The 24234-nt window shown below is 36.5% G+C and overlaps 2 protein-coding genes across 3 annotated transcripts in view; one reads left to right on the top strand and one right to left on the bottom strand.

Moving 5' to 3' along the window:
* LOC117572790 (zygotic gap protein knirps-like) overlaps positions 1-24234 on the bottom strand; it is a 91867-nt gene that overhangs the window by 60556 nt on the left and 7077 nt on the right. The window contains exon 2 of one of the 2 annotated variants that reach the window (XM_034255893.2): positions 10885-10928. The exons of the other annotated variant lie outside the window; for it this stretch is intronic. The gene's annotated coding sequence lies outside the window, so the exon portion shown is untranslated. The remainder of the gene's footprint in view (positions 1-10884; positions 10929-24234) is intronic. 2 annotated transcript variants of the gene reach the window in all.
* LOC117572002 (uncharacterized) lies at positions 8555-9340 on the top strand. Its single transcript, XM_034254517.2, has one exon. It carries the CDS (start codon positions 8999-9001, stop codon positions 9338-9340), a length of 342 nt encoding a protein of 113 aa, XP_034110408.1. The 5' UTR covers positions 8555-8998.

Consider the following 24234-nt stretch of genomic DNA (forward strand, 5'->3'; position numbering starts at 1 on the left):
CGCTGCTGCTGCTGCTGGCAACGTTGCCAACTTTTTTGGTCGTGATCTTTCACTCGCTTGCGACCAAAAAGCGACCAGCGCGACCAACCAACTGTCTGGTCTCAGCAAACACTCGGCATTTAAATTAGCTGTCGTTGTGGGCGCCGCACTCTGCCTGCAGTTGTTGTTGTCGTTGTCGTTGCTGCTTTTCTAATTGCTCGCAACGCACGTTCGTGCACAAGGTGGAAACGGCAAAACGAGAGGGACGTGTGCATGTGAGTGTGGCAAGGGCTTAGGGGCCTAGGTTTTTGGGCCTCGGTCTGGGCCTGGGCCTGTGCCTGGTTTTCACTGCAGCTCACGCATAAATCTCGCAACTATGTCAATCGCATCAAAGTCACGTAATCTGTGTGACATTTTCACCGAATCGTTAAAATTGGAAAATTTATCGCCCGTGCGGCAAATGCACCTACCGAATATTTATTTAGACGGCCATCAGCAGCGCGTTTGCCAAACGGCCAAAAACCACCGAAAACACACAGAAAACGAAAAACGACATAAAATGCAGTTATGTCGCATGCTGCAAAAATTTGTTTACAGCTCATCAGGTAAATGTTCAGGTAACTGACAGTTCATCATTAACACTTCACGGCCAACTCAAATAGCGAATGATTAATGTCAAAGTCGACTAAATTGCTGCCGCCTGCAACATGCAGCCGAGCATCGACATCGACATCAGGTTTAGCATCGAGAGAGAGGACAAATCTGTCGTTTGTGTTTTTTTTGTTTTTTTCCTGCGCACCGTGAAGCCTGTAATTAAAATTTTATAGTCTCTCTCCCCGACAGTCATTATGTAAAAGCAAATTAAGATCTGCATTGAACACAACAATAAACAAAAAATCTTTAATCAAATTTCTCACATGGCAATATTTTTGTAAAGCTAGCTAAATTACAAACGAAAAAAAAACAACTAACAAAAAAAACATCAACACAAAAAACGCGACATTCACAGGAAACAAAATGCGCAGCAACGTCGTCAAAGCTTCAAGATTACGAAAAGGCCACTCAAAAAAACCACAAAAAAAAGGTTAACACGCACACTTGAATTGTTTGTGTCGTTGTAGTTGTTGCCCCCTGAGGTTGTTGCAGTCTGCAAGCAGTCAACACCACAAATTCGTGCTCATTGTCAGCCATTGTTGCTACCAAACTCGAGGTGTCAAGAGATGGATTTTGAATGTTATGAGAAACTAAGTGTTATATTTGGGAATAACAATGTTGAATTTGTACAATTTATTACAGAATTTCTCTATATTGTATCAAATGCAGTGCAAAGTAACACTGTCGATTATACTTGAATTTATGGAACCAACTTTTAAGAAATTAGATCACGCCTATCTTTCATTAGCGTGATGTTAATCAGTCAAGTTGTATCACAGCTGGAACTTCTTGGAAAGTCTGGTCAGATTATGTGCTTTAATGATTATAATAGATTAGCAAACAGTTGACTTAAGTAAAAAATAAAAAAGCACAAATTTTATCTGATTTTATCTAGCACAAAAATACACAGAAACAAAATAGTACGAGTATTCTGATAAAAATTAGGTAAGCTTTATTAAATTCTGGTAAGATTACGTGCTTTAATGATTGAAAAACAGATTATCAAACAGCTTCTGTTAAATTAATATGATTTTATCTTGTTAAAAAATGCAGACTCCAAAAATACTTAGTTTTTATAAAGATTTTAGTAGTTTATCAAACAGATGAGCGCCAACTTCCTTTGATTTAACCTTACTCATAAATACATAGAAACTTATTGAATTAAATAGACTGAAAAGAAATGTGTGACCAGACCTAGCAAAGTATAAGAAGCCACGCAAAGCCTCAGTTCTCAAACTGATTCCACATTTTATCAGAATTAACACAATAGTCACATTCCACTACATTACATATTTGCCGGAAAATTCCTATAAAATTAATCAAAAATTACAAGCTCAAATCATGATATTCTGATTAAATTAGTTCAACTCTTTGGAAGTCTAGTATGATTATGTTCATTAATGGTTCTAACAGATTATTAAACACCGGACTCATTAGTATCTATAAGCCAGAAAAGACTTCATTTGATTTCATCTAGTTCACAAGAATACAAATAAAGTTTTATCAATTTCCCTTACGATCTCGTAACTTTAATTTTCAATGTCTTAAAGATTTAATGTATCTTTGCGTTAACAAAAGAGCATCTCTTAGAGATCGGTGCTTTTGCTATTCTTGTGTATTCCTCTTGTTATTGTTGCCTTGCCTTGTTACTGCTTTGCAAACAGTTTTTCAAGTTGTGCGAAACTGGAAATTAAAAACGCTTAATATGCACTTCCGGTGTGGGCGAAGAAGTGAAGTAAAAGAAGCAAAAGGCGACAAAAGCAGAAGGCAAAAGGCAGCAGCTTCAGTAACGTCGACTGTTGACGGTCGACTTTATAGTCAGCCAAGTTATCAGCGCCATCAGCAGCAGCAAAACGGCAGCAACAATAACAAGCAGTGAGGTGGGGGAAAAGGGGGGATTAAAGGAAGGTACTATAGCATTTTGAGTTGATATGTTTGTTTTGTTTGTCTTTTGTCTTTTTGGCGACTCTTGATGCTGTTGTTGTTGCTAGCTTTGTAACCCTTTTCGCTGCTCTTGTGCTAAAATGTTGTTTACTCTTCATCATTGTTGTTGCTTCAGTTGTTGTCGCTTTTCTTTTGTTGCAGCAGCAGCAGCAACATTGTTGTTGGACCATTGACTGCTTAACATTCACCTACTTTTCACCTTGCTGTTGCCACTTTTTTTCAAAAGCAGAATTCAACGCTTGGCCGTGGCATCAAAGCGGACGCGAAGGCTTCAAATGAAATTAGAAGTTGACGCAGTGTAAAAGGCAACAACAACAGCGAGCAGCGAGAGAGAAAAATAAACAAACAATGCAAAATGCACACAAGACGAAGCTAAAGATTCATTCACAAGCGAAAAAATAACAAAAAAAAAATATAGCTAAAAAGACAGAACGTAAAACACGCGCTGTGAAAAACTGTGAAAAACTCGAAGCACTAAGTAGAAAGTTAATTAGGCTTAAATGCATGACGATGGCGACGACGACGTTGAGAATCTGCGTGCAAAAGCCAATTAAAAATTCTCTTACTCTGCTTTTTGTTTTCGTTTTTGTCTACTTTTTTCTGCTGCTGCGTCTGCTAATAATTCTAATAATACACGAAATCAGTTAGGCAGCAGCAGCAGCAGCAGCAGCTTGTTAATTAATTTTTATGCATTTCGACAAATGTTCAATTCAAAAAGTTTGCTTTTCGCATGCAACGAAGCGCGCCAATCAATGGCCAAATAAAACTTTCCTTTCCTTTCCTTTCGATTCGTTTGGTTTCTGCCAAAAATTTCACTTGGCCCAAAGGGCAATGGCAACTACGAAGCAGCAGCAGCAGTCGCAGAAACGAAGTTGACATTAATTGAGCCTATTAAACTGTGCGCTAATAAGTTGAAGAGCCAAGTTTTCGTATCCAACATTTTCCCATTCCCAGAAAAAGCTGTTATAGTTCCTGGAGTTGTTGTTATCATGCTTGTTCGCCTGTCAGCTGCCTGAATGAGAACGATTAACACTCGGATTGCTACAAGAGTGTGAGTGTGTGCGAGTGTGCGAGTGTGGAGCATTAACAACGCCCAACAACGAACATCACATGCTCTACTCTAATGGAACTTTAAGCTCTCTAAATTATAGATATTAGTTCAGTTCGAGTTGTGATCTTAGTGAAATATTGATGGCTAGCTAATCAACAAAATTACGAGTATGCTAATTGATATTCATATTTTTGGTGGATGCAAACTAAATCAAGACATCGCACACACACACAAACACACATGTTAATTAAGAATTTACGTTCAGCAAACTTCATGACTTCATTATTATACCCCGGACCAAAAGGTCGCTTAGCACACACACAGAGGCAACTAATTTTGGGCTTAACTCTAATCAAACTTGAGCAGCGTCTAGATTCTCACGGCTACCCAAAGCTTCAGCATGTGAGTGAGTCTCTCTGTGTATGTGTGTGTGTACGAATTGTTGTCACTGTAAGTCCAGTGTGCGGTCTGGTTTTCAACTATCACTAATCCTACCCAGACTCCACAGAGACCACACAATGAGCAGCAGCAGCAACTGGGCAACTGGGCAACTGGAGGACAACTTGCAACAACTGCTGCCGGAACTGTTGTGGCAACTTTTGGCATTCTGTGTTCAATTTACATGTTGCAGCCACTGTTGCATAATTAAAATTTGAAATTAATTTCATAATTTTGCAGCGCTTTTATTATTAACAGTTTCGAGTTGTCGAAACAAAAGCATTTCCACATTTGCTTCTCTTCTTGTTCTTTGTTTTCTCTACATTTTTTTTTGTATTTGTTTTATTTTTGTATAGAGTTCTGTTGCAGTACTGGTTCCTGTTTTGGTCGTCGTCCTCTTTGCTTGGTTATTTTTATTATTTATGTGCATTTTGATGTGTCCAGTTATGTCTTCTGGTTGTTGTTGTCGTTACTGTGTTTTTTTCTCTTGTTCCATGTAGTTTTGTAGTTGGAAAATTTTCTGTTATGTTTCCCAAAAATACATTTTTCGTGCCACTGCAAAAGTTTTTTGTTGTTCTCGGTGTTCACGGAGAGTTTTCGGGCAGCGGACAGTTAAATTTTTGCGTATTGTCGGATAAAAATTGTAATGCGAACTGCAACTGACAAAGTTTCTAGGGCATCAGCTGACTGCAAATACACAGCATTATTTATATCCTTTATTTCATTCTACACTCGTATTTTTCGGCTTGTGTTAATTAGCGAGAGAGTTAGGTTCTTTAAGCTAAGCAAATGCCAATGGATTCAATGGACTGAAATATTTGAGTTTGTGGAAAATGCTTTGACTAATAACTTTGTATCTTAAGATGGAGGTTTAATGTATATATAATGTGCAATAGATAAATTAACGAAAAGGAATATGCAATGAAAACCGTTATATAGTTTTGTCTCTGTCGCAATGCTATTGCAAAGTTCATTGCTGTATATGAGACGTAAAAGATGCATTTCTATATGTAACTCGACGGTATTCATTAAATTAAGAATTCAGTTATATTAAGGTATTTGTTTTGTTAATATGAAGTCTCTTGGGGATTCATTTCGCTTTGTGTTCAGTGAATCAAACGCTTTTGAACAAAAATAGACAATTGTAGATACATACTTTAAATTTTATAGTAAGACAGTTGCTTGTATTTGTACTTTAAGTATTTAGTTTTTCAAAAAGCGCTTGCTGGTAACATTGGTTTGTTATGAATATCACAAACTGTTTTATTTGCAGAATTATTTGCACACAACATATGTGACTGCAATATGTTAAGTTTCATTTTGTTTCTGTATCTGTAGCTACTTGATTTACACACACTGTCAATACATTTCTTTCAAAATGCTTTCTTCTTAATTTAGAATACATTTTATTTTTCTTTAATGAAACATGTAGTTATAAAAATGAAAGAGATAAATAGATTTTTATAGCTTATATTGAGGTATTTATATTATATATTTTAGTATATTTTTTTTAGCATTTTTCAGTTGATATCTAATATTTTTCTCGGTCAGTGACTGAATATCTAAAACTATTTTATTTTATACATTATTTGCGAACAAAACACATGAAGTCATCAAGTGATAAAGAATAATATGTATCTGTATCTTGACAGTACACAATATTCTGGAAAAAATTATTTTTATATGCATTGATAATGCATTTCATTTACAATTAAACATTTTTACTTACAAAGTCATTAAATTTGTTTTATGAAATATTCGCTTGTAGAGAAAAAAAAATTATTTTTATATGTAGAGAAAAAAAATTATTTTTATATGCATTGATAATGCATTTCATTTACAATTAAACATTTTTACTTACAGTTTCATTAAATTTTTTTATGAAATATTCGCTTGTAGAGAAAAATACATAATTATAATAATACTCATTACTCATTTTCTAGTGAGTCAATCGTTTGTGTTTATATTAATATATTTTAGTTTATTTTGCTAATAATATCGTATCTTAGTGATTGAAAATGCATGAAGCGATGAAGGTTCGTTTGTGGCCGAATCTTAACAGTAAAGAAAATTATGTTTATATACTTTTTGATAATATAACTCATATGAAGATGTTTGGTGTTAACCAAATAGTCTATTGTAGATACATTTCTAGCAGATTACAGTGTGACATTCCCTAGCAGTTTAATGAACATTTCTATAGGTATGTAAAGTTATAAACGATTTTAGCTAAGGCTTCGTCTCCATCCTAGCCCTAGCACATTCAACTCAGTATCTCTATCTAGCGAGACGATTGCCAGCAGCAACAGTTGTATCTGCTTACGTAACTGTGTTGTGCTTTGAATGTGAACCCATTAGGAGCACTATCTAGTCGCATCTCATCTCAATTTCCGCATATACAGCATATACAGTTCCGATTTTCAACGAACGTAGCGAACGCAACGCTGAACTGAACTGAGCTGAGCGCTAAGTTGCCTTAATGAGGCGTTCGATGCTGACGTAATGCACGCACTGCCAGAAGGCCTATAGCCCTCGGCTCTGGGGTCTTGGCTAAGACTTTGGCTCTCTGCCTTTGACTTGCCAAGTGCTCATTGTGTGTAAATTTGTTACCATTTTTTGTGCGTGTGTTAGTTGTTTGTTACCCCCGTTGTATTGCACATAAAAGGTAATTTCTAATTTGCTGGTGTTTTATTGTTTCTTGTGCGCAGTTTTATGGAGGCAGCAAAAGCAGTAACAGCTAAAGCTGGCTTATGCAATGGGCCAAACAGGCAGCGGCGCATGCGCTTCAATTACATGGCAGCTGCGGCGGCTTCAACTCTCCTCCGGTCTCTTCGCACTGCTCGTAAAAGCATAACGGCGTTCATTAATCATGCAATCCACGTCCGAAATGAAAACGAGGCTAGAACCAAAGTAGCTGCAGCAACAGCAACTGCAGAAGATGTTGTTGTTAGTGTTGTTGTTGTTGGTGTTGCTGTTGCCATGGCTGAAGTAAAAACTGTTCCATCGACAACTGCTGCCAATTAGCAGCAACATGCAAAGCGCATTTGCAAATGGCAGCAGGCAGCAGGCAACGCGCGAAAACTCCGCCATGGGGCATGCAACACGAACACATTTTCAAGAGCGCCAGCTCAGTTTTTTTCGGTTTTGAGTTGTTTTGCGAACCATCAGAGTTTGCCCATATTAGATTGTGATTAGTCTTTTGAGTTCAACTTGAAACTTCAATAGAAGCATAAAGTTGATTGGCCACAGACATTCAATAAATCGCTGTTTTTGTTTTTTACAACTCTTTCTGCCTAGTGTTGCTTAATAAATCGATGCGAAGCCCTAGACCCTGCTGTGAACTTTGTAAATTCTGGGTTACTACTAAATTAGAAGGCTGCCGCTTGAGAAAAAATAAATAAAATGAATTGCACAAAGCGAAGCCTACGATTCATTCGATTTTCATAGAAACTATTTCTTCAATTCATGTAATTAATCATAGTTTACAATGCAAGATCTTAGGTTTTTAAATATGAAAGTTTTCATCTAGTTTTGGCAGCCTTAACCTTCTTTTCTAAGTACTCTGTTCGCTTATAATATTGTAGCTACTTAACATCTTAAGTACTTATAAATTATCAACTAAAAAAGATAGTTACATTAGCCCCATTACTGAATTCATCTCCAGACTTTCTTTTATGATGCTTTATATTACTATTATAAATAAGCAGGCTTTTATAAGCAAAGAAATAAACAACAAATTACCTTTCCAAATGCATCTATAAAATTCAATTGGATCTTTCTTATCGCATGTGTTTGCTTTCAAATTTCTTTTATTACTGTTATATCAGAAAGCGACAAATAGATGCCAATAAATGCATTCCCATTTTAAGAGTGTTCAAAAGATGTTACTTTAAGAGGCCATTGAAAATCATTAATACTATAATTGACACTGAATGGATTAAATATTCTTTTATATAAATAAATTTAAATTGTGTAAAAATATATACTAGAAAAAATGACCCATAAATTGGACTGATTAAAAAAAAATTGCTTAAAAATTATTGCCAATAACTGACCCCGATGACTCTAACACTTCAAAACTTAAATAGAATCAAATTGAGTTAAAACAGAGTTTCATTTCAACTGAATTTCCTTATTTAATTTATAACTTTCGCAATTAACAAATTAGATTCAATTTTATTTCTTTTATAGCTCGATTCGAATCTTTTCATAACTAGTGAAAATTATGCATTACAAATTAAATTGAATTCTTTGATTTGTATTTCTTTTCCTGCTCAGTTAGTCTACTTAAAGTTCTGTTCACTTTCAGCAAGAAATAAAAGTTAAATTCTTTTCCAGGTGTTATACATAGATTTGAGTATAAAATTATCTTTTAGGCTCCGCCTTGAAAATTTAGATATATGTATGTACATATATATTTGTGTTCAATGCAATCAACTTGCTGTAAGTACAGTAACGAGTGCTAAAATCCCTTTCCTCTTTCGGGTTTACAATTTTATTACATGTGCCTGAAGTGCAATTTAAATTTGAAGCGACAAATTCTCAAGTCAAATCTCGTTTGTCAATTCTGTATGTGTGTTGTATTTATTTAGGAATAACCCATTTTTACCTTACGCAATTGCAAATTGTGAAATTCAAATTGCGTACCTGTTGCCACAGAAGGAGACTTTGCACACGTGTCTGCGTGTTTTTGTGTCATTGATATTCAAATCCTACCTGGTCTAGCCAGGTATGCGCTCCGATTGCATAGCCTCATGGTCTGATGTCCTGGCCTCATCAGCTTTCATTGGCTACCTGTGAACATTTAAAATCCTGCCACTGCCACCGAGATTGCATCATTCGTTTGTCGACAAGCAAGACGGAAGCACATCGATTTTCTTTCTTTTTTTGCAATTTGCCAAATACGAATTCAAATACACTCAACTTGCAACAATGTCGTGCAACTGGGATAAGAGAAATGGCCGTGAGACGTTGAGCTATGCATTGTTTTTGCATCGCCAGGAGTTGCAACGCCCGAAGCGTTTTCGTCGCCTCATGGCCATAGCAAACACCAAACTGAAGCTGACCGATGAACTGATCCGGTTGCAGCGTTGCCAATGGAAGTGGCAGGCGCCCAGCGAACAGCAGCTGGACGCATTGCTACGTGAGCGCCAATATCGTGATATATTAAAGCACAACATGCAACAGCACCAGCTGAAGCAACAGCGCAAGCGGCGACAGTGTCTGGAGGCCAAATTCGGGCGAAACAACAGACAGCAGCAGACTCGATTTTAAGATTAGATGCAGTAGTTTATTAAGTCAGTCGAGGGACTTTAAGTTTTTAGTTGTTTCTAATATTAAGTTGGAGTTAAGAGAAGATAAGCAATAAAGCTGAATAAATCATCGCAAAGAAAAAACGAACGAAATTTGTTTCAACTGCTAAAGTGTTTGTTGGGAAATAGACAAAAATTTCAAGACTATGAGATACCCGTTAGCCGTTTTGATAAAGTACTACATTTCAAGTATACCTAATTAATATGTCGCAGTATACTAGAATATACCCAAGGCTATATTTGGTATATTGATTCAACATATCTCAAATTAATATGGCAACAAAATTCTAAAGATATGCTATATTTTGTATATTGATATTGTACTACATACAAAATATACCATATTTTTATACCTCAAATATACCGAAATATATCAATGACTATATTTGGTATACTGATAAAGCTATACATTCAAAATATACCAAGGAGTCGTAAAATATACCAGATGGTCAGCCAAAGCAACTGAAAGTAAGAAGGCGTTGTTGCCCATAGCAAAGGATTTCTTAAATAACTTTTACAATTATCTAATCGCAACCAAATTTTGAGGATTCATAAAGACTTTAGTTATTATTGTATGCACCTAAATTCAAGACTCTAGCTTCAAAATTTGGTTCATCTGTTATTATAAGGACAGACATAGGCTATGTTATATCGTCTCAGCTGTAGAGATTGATCAAGAGTTATAATACCCTTCTTCCCTATGGGTAACGGGTATAAACAGACAGCAAAGCAACTGCAGTTTTAGTGAGAATGCACACAGCGAAGCTGGCAAGTTTTTTCAATTTCCTGCTGCCATTACGCAGTGTGTGTGCCGACTTCGAGTACTCACAGTTCATAGTATAAGTTGTGGTTCCAGCTGCTGTTGCAGTTGTTGTTCCTCTGGGCCATTGACGTTTCACGCGGTTCTCGCACGGGCTTTTTTCTCGCTTGATTTGTCACACACACACAACACTGAGCTGGCAGTTCCCCAACGGAAAAGTAAACCTGTCCGTCTGTCCAGCTGTTTCTCAGTGCCGTTGAGAACCGGTATCTGTTTGCCAGGCAAAATGCGGCGCTTTCTTTTTGCCCAATGCCACTGCAATTGCTAGATGGGGCGGGGTGGAGAGGGGATTCACAATGACGCTACGCTTTGCGTCTCATCTTAACACACTGGCGGCACTTGTATTTAGTTGCAGTTACCCTAACATCTCCACCTCTCCTTCCCCTTGTAATCCTGTCTCACGACTTTGTCGCTAACTCTTGTTTGTTTGCTATTCTAAGTGCTGTGTTTTTTTTCGAGTTTTCTATCTTTCTCTCTGTCTCTATCTCTCGCTGTCTTTCTTTCAGTTGGCATGTTGGTTATTTATGCGTCTTGCTGTCCCAATTCTTAAAAAATGCTGCAGTTTCTTTCTCCTTGGCTATGTGTGTGTGCGGTTTTCCATTTTCCAAGAGCCTGTCAGCTTTTTAATAAGCGCCCAAGCACAAAAAAAAAGAAACAAAAATACAGTTTTTTCCTTTTTAACTCACCTTGTGCTAACTATCCAGAGCTTTTGAGCCTTTACAAGGGCTGCCTGAAAATACAAACGAGAGAGAAAGAGAGAACAAAGAATAAAACGTTAGTTTATTATTTAAACCAAAATCAATATGGAATATGGCGCTGACAACAGCGAAACGAACACACATAAAAGTCAACAATGGCCAACATAAATTTAATGCTTTTAAAATGGGTTTTTCAAAACCCATTCTCATATGCATTTCCCATCGATATACAGTATATATATATATATAGTATATATTCCGTTTAAATGCTGCCCAAACCTGCATGACAGCAGATAAAATATAATGCAAATATTATTGTTTTTTTGTAATCGTTGCAAGTCCAAAACAAACAGAGCGCGTGACACTGCCAACGAACTACTGTTGACTCTGGTGAATGTTCGTTTGTTCGTTCGGTTCGCTTCAATCCCGATGGCCTCTCTATGCGATTCTCATGAATGTGCTTTGCGCTGTCTCTTTCTGACTTGCAATATTGCAATTTAGTGTCTGAGAAAAACTTGAGTGTTGGTTGCTTTTTTTTTGCGCTTTTCTCAGAAAATAAAAACGTCTAAAGATGTGAAAGTTTTTGGGCAACTGTGCTACCTTTCTAGGCAATTTACATGAACTCCGAGTGAGCGCTGTCGACTCCAAAAATGTTGTAAATGGAAAAAGCGCACTTCAAACTTTGTTGCAGCTTTCAAAGTCAGCCAGAAGAAGGGATTGTAATAGCTAGTCGAGTATATTAAAAGGTACTACAAAAAAGGGGCTACTTTTTTTCGTAGCAACAGCACGAAAATATGTGCAAGTTTTAAGAGGTTTTTAAAACTAATTTTAAGATGTACTGCGTAGGAAAAGAGAGATCTTAACCCTCTAAAACCCAAGAGTATCTTGAGGCATTTATTAAATAATATGAATTATTTAAGAAGCGAAAGGTTTTGAAGTCATTTGATATCAAATATCATATATTTATTACCACCTAACAATAATAATACGATAATACTAATTATATGATGACAGTCTCAAGTAAACTCTGTGGCTAGACGGTTAAGTTCATGGTATGATGCTCTAAATTTTAAATACAAAATTGAATATATAAATGCTCTCAGACAGCCTGTTCAAATTTTATTAATGATCTATTCTTTTAGCTACACTTGGAATTGAGCACAACAGCACTTTAAACTATGTATTGTGTGCCGTGTAGCTGAGTAAAGTGCTTAGTCTTTTACACCTTGTTGTGCCCATGACTAAATGTCAGCCGTAAAACCACACCAGCTGCCACCCACTCAACATCAACACCCTTGCCATTGTAGAACAAAAGGCAGCACTCAGCAATTCCCTTTCTCTCCGGTTATTATTGTTGTTTTTGTTGTTTCTATGATAAATATATAGATATATAACATTTACTTGTATTTTCGCACTTGAGTTTTTGTAACACTGCATTGAAAAATTTTGTGCGTGTCAGCAACACAGGGAGAAAGGCGAGAGGAAAGGGAGAAAAGCAGCAACAGCAGCAGCAGCTGCTGCTGTGTTGGCCACTAAACAAAAACAACTGTAATAATAGCAACAATAACAGCTAACAAACAACAACAAAAACAAACGATACACAACACTTTTATTGGAGTACTGCAAAGTGGCAGCACGGCGGCAATGTTGACGGAACTCCGAGGAGAATGGGAGGCAGAGGGCGTGGCATAACACAAATAAACAATTGCAATTGTGCGCTGGTCGTAATTCGGTGAGCGGCTAAATCGTCTGTAAATACTTTTGTATAAGTTAACAGTTATAAATGGGCTTTTTATGAGTTGTTGTGCTGTGCTCTGTGTGTGTGTGTGTGTGTGTGCGAGTGTGCGACAATATTTTGTGAGCGCACTAAACAAGCAGCCAGAGTTGAGCAGAGTCTCCATATTTTTTGTGTGTGTGCAAGAGTGTGTTGTAATATGAAATAAATGGGATTTTCAGAGCAGTGATAACACACACATTGAACAGCTACAGCTCCGCATTTCTCATGTTGCAACAACAATTGGAATTGTTAACCAGACAACAAAAATGGACAGACAGACCGACAGCAGCTGATGCTTAGAAAGTCACTCGAGGGAAATGTGTTCGCAGTCTCAGTCGCAGTCGCAGCACAAAAGTAAAGTCAAACACTTTGCTTATGTCTCTCACTCTTTCTATATCTCAGTCAAGTGAAATCGCATGTCCATGTCCAGCTTGAGCTGCCAGATGCTGCTGCTGCTACTGCTGGTGTTGTCTGCCACTTGTCTGGCCAAGTGGCAATGTTGTTATTGTTACGATTTATGGCATACGCACATAGATCACCGTTGCCGACTCTCGAGTGCCGTGAATTCACCCACCGCAACTCTGAAGCTCTGCAGCTTGGCATCTCGTCAGCTTTGCAGTTCACTTCATTTGCAGCATCAGGTTTTTTCTTTACAGATATCAGGTGTTTGACGTTTGTGGGGGGATTTTCTATTGATTTTTATACCCGCTAACCATGTGGTAGAAGGGTATTATAACTTTGTGCCTGCCAACGTACTACGGGTCTTAGTTGCTTTGGCTGACAATCTGGTGAATATAATATTTCGAATGTCGCACTATGTTAATATAACAAATTTATATTCCGTAAAAATACTGAAATATTCCAATGGTTAATATTTCAGTATTTTACTGAATATAAATTTAGTATATTTTGGAAATAATACACAGATTATATGCTTTTATTTAAAAGTATACATCAATATACCAAACATAACAAAAGGTATATTTCAGTATTTTTGCGGTATATTCATTTTGCATATTTTAAGAATAACAGCACACCGTTTTGCTGGTATTCAAGAGTATATTTTCCAATATACCAAATATAGGCATTGGTATATTTTAGTATTTTTACGGAATATAAATTCTGTTTATTTTATGAACAATACATCGGTTTGCTTTTATTCAAAAGAATATACCAATATACAAAATATAACCAACATCACATTTTAGTATTTTTTCGGTATATTAATTTGGTATATTTTAAGAATAATACCGCACTGCCTTGGATTTCGAGTATCTATCAGTCTAGCAACACTCGCCTGTAGCTTTCTTACTTGTTTCTTTCGTGTTTTCTATTTGCCGTTGTTGATTTACCACACACCATAACAAATGCTATGCAATGGAAATCATAAAAGTCAAACTGCATCTTAGTTGTCCATGGCCATATTCCATTGGATTCATTAGGAAAATTTTTGCGCTTTGGTCTCTCACTCTTTCTCTCCCTGATTAAGCATCATTACAGAGAGCTATAATGATTGGCTGATAATGAGGTTAACGCTGCATTCGGTTGACAGGTGAAAGAGTTGCAACCCGCTGGCTGTGTATGTGAACTCAAGGAAATTCAATTTGTTTACTTTTTTTGTGTAGCGTTTCGCCCTGTGGGTGGCCGACGGACAAGTTGCCGGTTTTGGGGCCGTTCAAAGCATTTTTTTTGCATTTTTTTTGTTGTTTGTAACGAGCAGTGAAAGTAAAAACTCAACAAAGCACACAGAAAACTTTGCATGAATAAACAAAAGTCACAGACAAAACACATTCGAAATGGGCGACACGCCCTTTTGTGCTTTGCATTTGGTTTTTTACGTAGCTGCTGCTGCTGACAACAGAAATCAAAACTGCAACATTGCAGCAAAAGTAATGCAAAATTAAATGCGAAAAACAATCAACAAACAAAGCGACAGCGAACGGGACGAAACGGAACGGGACAGATAAACTGAAAGGCGGACAGACGGACAGACAGACTGACAGTCAGACAAACTGGCAACAAATGTCGACAGCCGCAGAATGCAACAAGCAAATTTGCAACAACACGATGCAACACAAACGCACAGAATGCACTCGAAAGTACTCGACTTCAAGTTGCCGATTAAAATGAAAGGTTTAAAAGTTTAAATATAAAAAACAAAAGCTCAACAGTGAACTTGGCTTCAATAATCAAAAGGAAATAAATATCAAAAAATTATTCTATTTTAGATAAGTCTAAGAAATCAGCTTTTAAAACTTGTTGAATAATATTAAAGGTTTAAAGATTTATTAAATAAGTAAAAGCTTGAAAAGAGAGCTGGATTATATATTTAATAGCTACAAAAAATAATAAATATAAAATACATTATTTCATTTTAGATACATTGAAATGAAATTAATATAAATCAAAAATTTTCTAGTGTGCATAGCTCTAATAAATCATATTCCAAAATATATTTTTTTTGCTACCTTTAAAGATTTATTTAAAATACAAAATAGATCTAAGCTTTTATTGTAAAAAAGCAACTATCAAATGAACAACAAATTATTCGACTCAAATCAGCTTTAAAAATGTGTCGAAATAAATTTCCTGAATAGGTCTCTATACGCATATTAAGTTATTAACTCAATTGAAATGTCAAATATAGAAAACAATTTAAATTAGGTTAGCTATGCGTTACAAACATAAATTCTAAACTCAATTGTAGGAAACCAATTTATGTGATTGCCGTTGGGAAGAAAGCCGCCTCTAAAATAAACAAATAAATGCGATACGAGATTGTGAATCAAAAAGATGAATACGAATACGAACGAACGAAAGAAAACCTTTTCAGCTAGTTACAAGTTATATAACATATTGCTGGCATGCCCTTTGCCTAACACTGTTCACCGCAGGGTATTGAATCAAAAAACACTGCACTACAAAAGCCAACAAATATTTATTATTACATTTACATGGTTACATGGCAATGCACATTTCTTTTGTGTGTGTGTTTGGCATTGTGTTGCATTCAAAATGCTCTATGAAAAGACCGAATGCTTTTGACCCCATGCAGCTGAGAAGAGAGAAAAAATTAAGATGATCTTCAAGTTGATTGTGCTGCTATGCAAATTAGTCTAGCTTGGGCATAACTGCAACGGTTTTGCTGTTAATGTCATCCAAATCCAACTATACGACCCAGAAGACAGAAAAAACTGACTGACTCTATAAATACTGGATGATTGTCATTAGAAGCTCATCGAACTTAATGTTGTTAGGTAGCAAAATGAAGCAAATTAAGTTGGAACAGCGCAAGGCAAAGAAAGATGCGATCGAATAGAACTTTTCGATCGTTAAGATTGTCAATGGAACCTGTTCTTGAAGTTCATTAGTAAATAAACAATATATGTTGAAATTAACATATTTAAGTTAGTCGCGCGCTTTTGTCTTCATTTTCAGCAAATAAATAAATAAGAAAAAGTCAAATCAAATTTATTTTCTCTCTTATTCTTTGGCAGTGTATTCAGCGGTTTGTTTGCCATTTTTTTCGTGTTAGATTACGCGTTTTATTCTATATATATTTGTTGCATTTTTACTGTATTTTGGTTGGCTTTTTGCAATTTGGTTGTTGTTAAATGCAATAAAAGTGCATTTTGTCTGCAATCCATTGATTGAATACGTCGCATCGCAACGCGAGTTCTGAACTGGCTTTACTTTTTTTGTACCCCAACGATTTTAATTATATTTTACGTCAATTGTAAAACTGTAAATTGCATAAAACGGGGCGCAACAAGAAAAACCATTTTGCATTTAATTAATTTTAAAATATGCAAGCGAGACTGTGTCTGCGTTGAGTGGGGAAATTGTGTGCTATTGTCAGGCGGAATGGCCAAAATGGCTATTGGGCAGGCCTTAAATGCTCAAAAGGTATTGCCACACACACACAATACACACAGTGTCTGATAAGAGAGAGGCCCTTGCGCAAACATGACCAAAAAAAAAAAAAAAAAAACAGAAACAGAAAGCAAATGGTATGAAAATGGAATTTTTCGTAAAAGTTCATTATACGCCCAACGACGTCGACGACGACATCGTCATCATAATAATTGTATGGAGAGGGGGGCTTACAACATTTTGTGGCAGAGTCAACGCCCATTTGCTATTTTTTGCGCCCGTCAATGTGATTTCGCAAAAGGCGCAAATGAGACGCTTGCCATGCAAATGAGTTGCGGCAATCTTTAATTGACCAATTCCAATTCCACCTGTATTCGCATTGTTTCAAAAAATCTCTCAGACAATTGAGGCGGCTGCTGTAACAATCTATTGAACTTGCTTGCAACACGAGAGAGATACATTCATATTTGTATCTAACTCTGGCCTGACACTTTGCTCAGTCGCGCGTTACATTCTTGAGTGCATTTCTTTCACAAAAGCAAAGATCAACGCGCAACAAGCGTTACAAGTTAATATAACTTTTGAGCCCGAGAGTAAGCTTTAGCCCTGTCCAGTCCAATGCTCCATCGAAGAAATGAAAGGGAGGGAGGGAGGTATAGAGGGAGGTGGGTAAAAGCAAGTTCACTTCTGACTGTGATGGGGCTTCATAAATTCGTACTTGAGCGGCCAAGTGTGACGAACGAGATTACTGAAATCTTCTGGAGCAGATCCATTTTTCATAGCCGACAACTTTGCGCCAAGCCAAAGCAAAGCAAAGCAAAGCGTTGAGCATTGAGTTGTCTTCCAACTATCTATCTAGTGTGTGTTGTGTGTGTGTGTGTGTGCAACAAATTGGTCTTGCCTTAGTTATTTGCTGTCATAATAGTTGCTGCTGCTGTTGCTGCCTTTGTACCTTTTGCATTGTTTGTTGCCATGCTTTGCTGCTCTAGTTATGCTTGTTGCTGTTGTTGTTGCTCGCCTGTAATCGGACATCAAAATGCGAAAATGATATCCTCTGCTTTTGTTGACCAATACAACAACGTGAGCTGGCAAAACAGAAGGCACATCAATTGCATCTACACAACAACTCAAAGCAAATATGCATATGCGAGGGCAGCTCGAATACTTGATAGATAGACCTTCAATTGTCAACCTTTAATGCATCGTTATTGCAGCTCAAGATAACTCTTGACATGGTCATTAACAAAACAACAACCATTAGCAATGCTCCGAGTACTTTGAGAGTTATGTGAAGTTCAACAGCTTTAGCTAAGGTTTAGACAACATTCTACGGACTATAAATGTTTAATTACAGCGTGAAGTGAGCGGCAAAAGTACTAAATTTTAATTTAAGTTTTATACGCAGCTCAATTTCAATATGCAATGTTTAAAGTTTAAATAATAAAGATCTAAAGAGAGCAGCATATGTTACTTGAGTATTTGTATTCCCATAGATAGAAGGGTATTATAACTTTGTGTCTACATGAGGCAATTTAGCCATGCCCATTGTATATTTTTAATGCAGTACTCTATTAATATACCAAATAGATTTTTTAAGTGTTTTAATTTGTTTTATTTTTAACAACAACATATCAAGTTAATAATAAAAAAAATATAGGGAGCAGCATATTATGAAGTTTAAATTTAATTTAACTTTGTTTTAATTTTAATATAAATTGATATATGCCTTATTTTAAGCTAATAATTAACGTGTGTTGGGAGCAGCTTCTTTAGGATTTTTAAGCTCAATTTTGGAATCCAATAATTAATAATTAACGACTGAAGGGAGCAGCATATTGAAGAGTTTTTAATTAATTTGATTTTATTTTAGGCTACATTTGAATCCTTAATATTTCAAGCTAATAATAAGTAAAAGGAGCAGCTTATTTAAAGTTTGAAATTTAATTTAAAGCTCAATTTAAATTTCCTATATTTCAAGTTAATAATTAACGAGTAAAAGGAGCAGCTTATTTAAGAGCTTACTCTCTCTTTGCATGATTCACAAACTGCAGCGAAAATATCTCCCCTTGTATTTTGAATCACCCCTCGCATGATTGCTGTAACAATATTAATAAATGCATTAACTTAATGCACTTGCGAGGCTTCCCCCAAGTCGCAATATTTGCCATTTGCCAGTGCTCTGAGTCATTTATATGGCCGCCAAAATGTGCTAATAAATGCTTTTGCAAATTTTCTTGCACAATTTAAAGGCATAAATTACAACCGCGAACAATCAAAATTATAACAGAAAAAAGAAACATGAAGTAAATAAAAGTATAAGTATAAGTATAAGGAGAAGCTAAAAAGAAAGAAAACAGAAATAATAAGATACACACACACAAAATATGTATAACGAACAAAAAGCAATTGTCACATAAACAAAGTCTCACGTAACTGCTATAAATACAGCGCAGAAAACAATGCAGAGCGAGATTCGAGAGACTCGAGAGAAGCGCAAGAAAGTGGCGAGGTTAACGCTGCGTATGAGTTATGTTTGTATTGCGATGTGTTGTAATGCGGTGCGAGAAAACGCGACACACAGCACAGCTCAGCACAGCACAGCACAGTACAATAAATAAAAGTGTAACATATGCAAATGATGATGAGAACCGTTGCGATATCGCTGCTCGCAATGTTGCTGCTGACGACGGTTGATGATGTCCTTGGGTGCCAAATAAATGAATATGCAAAACACCAAATACTCAGGTGGCAGATGCCACAAGGCAGACAACGATTGGGGCGAGCTGCAACAGCTCGATGACAGTCGATAACGATGACAACGATAACGTTAATCCAGCAACGAAGAGAAAAACAAAACTGAGAGCTATGAAAAGTGCAAGGCAACAAAAGCAAAAGCAAAATGACAAAAGTAGAAGTATTCGTAATTGCAACAATTTCTCGTCTCGTCTCGTCGAAACTGAAAACTTTATCGAGTCGTTGTTGCTTGACGTTGCTGTTGTTGTTGCTTGCCACGTTGCTGTCATCAAAGCAAGCAGCGAAGCTCGACACGCCCGCACAGGCCGCAATAAAACAAAAAGCGAGCAACAACATCAGCTGCAACGGCAGCAACATGCACGTCAACAACATGCGGCGACAACGACAACACCAACAGCAACAGCAAGCGGCAGCAGCAACGGCAACTCGCTCATGTTGTCAATTGTACAATTCCCAAGCACAACACTTACCCACACACACACACACACTTTCAGACATGTGCAAAAGTTTTTTAATAAAATTAAATTTAATGCCGCCAAATGCTCAGCGTGTTGGTTTGTTCGGTTTCATTTTGCAGCAAATTGCATTACAGCAACATCAAGAGAAGGAACAACAACAGCGACGATAGCATCGACGCAGCAGCAACAGCTCCTTCCTCTCAACAACAACAACAACCACAAATGCAAATGAGCTACAAATGCTATGCAATGTATGAATAAAAAATGAATATACGCTTAAATTGCAGCCTGGTTGCAGCAGCATGCCACATGCCACATGCTGCACACGCCGCATCGTTTTTGCCATTAAGTATGCGTCCATAAGTTTTTGGCGTTGTTTTCTCTGTTCTCTGTTCTGTATCGCTCTCGACATTTTTGCCCTCAGCTCGTGCAAATATGATTAAATATTATAAATGCCAACGCTGCCACCAACACAGCCTCCACTTTAAAAAGTCAGCCAGCAACTTTGCCAAACAACTTGGCCATAGCTCAAGTTCCAGTTTCACTCTCTGTGGCTGGCGGTAATGCAACTTCGCCCACGCCCAACCACAGCCGCACCTTTAAAGCCTTTACAGTTGCCTTTTTTCTGCTTGGCCTTTTGGGCAGCCAAAAAACCTTTTGCAATTAATGCCAAATTAGTTGGTCCTTAGCGGCCAATTTGCACGGCTGTCATACGCATCACGAGACAGCGACGACGACGATGACACTTTTCTCCATTGACCTTGATTTATTTGCGTGAAAAGCCAATGACATTTCTCCCTGGCCAACAACCTGGCTCAAACAGTCAGCCAGCCAGTCAGCCAGCTGTTTTTCAAAATTAATTGGCAACAACACCTTGACGAAAAAAAAAAGTGTGCATATTTTAATTAGAACAAGTTTCATTATGGCCAGCAAAGCTCCTCCCCTGAACTCCTTTGTGTCGCTGTCACCGTCTCCATCTCTGTCTGGCATCTCTCAAGCTGTCTCACTCTCTGTGTCAGGCCAAAATGTCAGAATGGCAACACGACAAAACCAAACCAACGAAAGACCACTAAAAAGTAATTGTAGTTAAATGTCAAAGCGACAATTGTCGGCCGTTTGTTGTTGTCTGTGTTCATAAAGTGAATGGAGCAAGGCAGCAGCAACCACAACAGAGAGTGAGAGAGACGGAGACAGAGAGGGAGAATGAGACGTTGGTGGGCGGCAGGCAGGTTGTTTCAAGTAATAGAGTGCAGCAAGCAGCAACTAAATGAGGCTTAAATCGCAATGACCACGAACACGCTTGGCAACGAAGATGTAGATACAGCTAAGAGTAGGGGGTGAAGGGTCAGACGAGGGGCAGAGAGAAAGGGAAACCAAGCACAGACACTAAGCTCTCGCATCGACTCTGAAATTGTGTGACAAATCGACAAATCGCTGGCAATATCAACGAGGCGGCACAAGTTTGTGGCATAGCCAAAGGTTGTACGTTGTAAACAGCTGGTTACAGAGGTGGAACACACGGTGGCGAGGGGGAGAGTAGGGGTGACTGTGTGACAGCTTTGGGTACGCAATCTTAGAGCAAGACTAAATATGCTAATTATGCGTTAATAAGCACTCTGCTTCGCTCTGCGGGGCGTGACAAGCGGTTCAAGTTGTTGCTCTCAATCTATCTCTTCGACTCTTTCACTCTTCCCCCCTCTCTCCCCTTCTCTATGTCTTTCATGTGTGCTGAGATAATTTGCTTGGTTCGCTTTAGTTCTTTAAGCCACAGAATCATTGCGAAATCATTGCTCGCCTGCCTTTGGGCGCTTTAACTTTAATTATGAACAATCAGTTGTTGCCGTTGCCCGTACTCGTTGTTTTTATACCCGGCAACCGTAGGGTAGAAGGTTATATAGATCTCAAAGACTAAAAGTGAAATATTTTGATTGTTTAAAAATGCTGTGTTTTTAGTATTTTATTGCGGAATATAAATTCAGTATATTTTAAGAATAATTCCGAACTTTTTGCTTTTACCTAAAAGTATATTTTAAATTTAGTACTATATCAATATACTAAATATAGCTTTTGGTATAAATTTATTTGTTTCGGTATATTATTATTATTTAGTATTATTTAAAAGTATATTTTGAATGTAGTACTATATAAATATACCAAATAAAACCTTTGGTATATGTTCAGTATTTTTGCGGTATATCGCACTATTTTTCTTTTATTCAGTAGTATATTTTGAATGTAGTACTATACCAATATACCAAATATAGTATTTGGTATAATTTTAGTATTTTTGTGGTATTAATTTGATATATTTCAAAAAATTAATACAGCACTTTTAGCTCTTATATAAAAATGGGTACCGGGTATCTCACAGTCGAGCACACTTTATTTCTTTCTTGTTTTTTCTTGCTGCCTTTCTGCATGTCAATCAAACGGCGCTCGAGTCGTGATTTGATGATTTTTGTTGGTGCCCAAGTCACAAAATTCCCATTTGTCAAGCGCTAAGCTGACCTGTCCTTCAATCTGGGCCATCGCTTCAATGCCTGCGGTATTTGATTTTTCTGTCTCTGATTTTGTGTCTCTGTCTCTGTCTTTCTATAGACAATACACATTTAATAATATATAAATGCACGGATTATATGCGGGGAACGAGATTTAATGCCTTAAGAGAGCAGTTCAATTGCCGAAACAAAATGTTTGGCTTAAATCATAAACATTAATTAAGATAAATAACCGAAAATGCCAAAAGTTGCTTAATTCGCTTTTCTTTTGTCGACCGGGTCAACAAAAAAAGTTATACAAAGAATTTCGTTGAAGAGAATTTCAAGTAGATATATATAAATGTATAATTAAGTCAATTATTGAATTGAGAATGATATTTGCAATTATTTTTCAACGTTGGCGCCAATCTCAAACACAAAGAGACCGTCGAGTCAGTCAGCCAAACATTTTGGTATAGACAAGAAGTCAAAGCGACTTTGGCCTACACAACACAACGAAAAGTTGAAAGCAACAACAACAACTCCAACAACAACAGCATCAATTCTGCTCAAGTTTTATTACAACATTTTGAGCACATAAATTTAACAATGTCACGTTATAAATTTTGCAGCTCCAAGAAAAAACCAACAACAATTCTGAAAAAAAAAACTGAAAAAATTGTTTCGCCTTTAACGCTGACTGCTCTTTATTTATATCGTGACTTTGTTACTAGTTGCTAACTTTACATTATACCCTAACTTTTGGACATAACAAGCGTTGCACAAGCTGTGTAACAAGCTTGTAAATAGTGAAAAGTTAATAGAAATTCGTGTCGAAGAAATTTGTTTCCTTACACAATCGATTATCAAACTTAAATTGCAAATATTTTTGATTTCAAGCCCAAAGTGGATAAAAATTAAAGATTTTTGTGTGTCACGCTTAATTTGCGAGCACTAAAGCTCTTAAATTAATTAAATGTAAAGATATTTATTTCCGTTTAATTCAAGTAATCAAATTGTTAGCTCATTCGTGTTGTGTAACAAAGTTGTAAATATAAATGAGTTAATAGATATTTCATAACGAAGAAATTCTCTTTTTTTCAACACCGATTGTCCAACTTTAAGTGCAAATAATGTCTTTAATTTAAAGCCAAAACTTTAAAGTGGATTAGATCTTTTTATTTATGTATTTGATTGTAGCTTTCTGTTAAATCGAAATACGCAACTAATTTTTAACTCGTTCATTTCACTTTTTACTAATTCTCGTTTGCCTAATTTAACATGTTTTTTATTGATTCCAGAGAAATAAATTGACATATGACTATGCTTATATCTTTATAAATAATTCCGACAAGTTCATTAAATTTAATTAACTCTTTCTTTCATAGTAATATTTCAAGCTTCTTTCTAGTATTTGCAGATGAAACTGTGTTAAATTTTTCTAATTATCAATCTTATTCCTAAGTTAGACTTTAAAGTTAATTAAATGTAAAGAAAGGTATTTACTATAAAATTATCTATCTCTGCATCACTTTAATTATAAATTCATATATACTACAACATTTTAACATTTCAAATAATCTATCTTTGCATCATTTTAATATTCAATATACACAAAAGATTTCTACAAATCAAAACCCACTTTTAAGTTCGACTTTAAGCTGCATCGCATGCATATAGAAACGGTGCAAAGTAATATGCATATTAGTTAGTGTATTTAATTAACTATATAGCATTGGTTAACTGTTCTTTCTTGTTTTATAGTCGCTTGAAATAAACTCTGATCTTTGCTCTCTTCTGAACTAAACTGAGCTGCCTTCCACCACTTTGGTTATTGCTGCTTTGTCTTTGGCTTCGACTTTGCTTAATTTATGCAGCGAACTTGTTTCGGTTTCTCATGGCAGTCACGCAGACAGATGCAAACATTTATATCGTATGCATATATACATATATATATATATATATATCGGATTTGTATATATTTTAAATTTATTATAAA

This window comes from Drosophila albomicans, chromosome 3, assembly GCF_009650485.2.
Source record: "Drosophila albomicans strain 15112-1751.03 chromosome 3, ASM965048v2, whole genome shotgun sequence".
Classification (NCBI taxonomy): Eukaryota; Metazoa; Arthropoda; class Insecta; order Diptera; family Drosophilidae; genus Drosophila; species Drosophila albomicans.

Bases quoted from the DNA above. Each gene is read 5' to 3' on its own strand.
- LOC117572002 (XM_034254517.2), top strand. From the start codon at position 8,999: ATGTCGTGCAACTGGGATAAGAGAAATGGCCGTGAGACGTTGAGCTAT.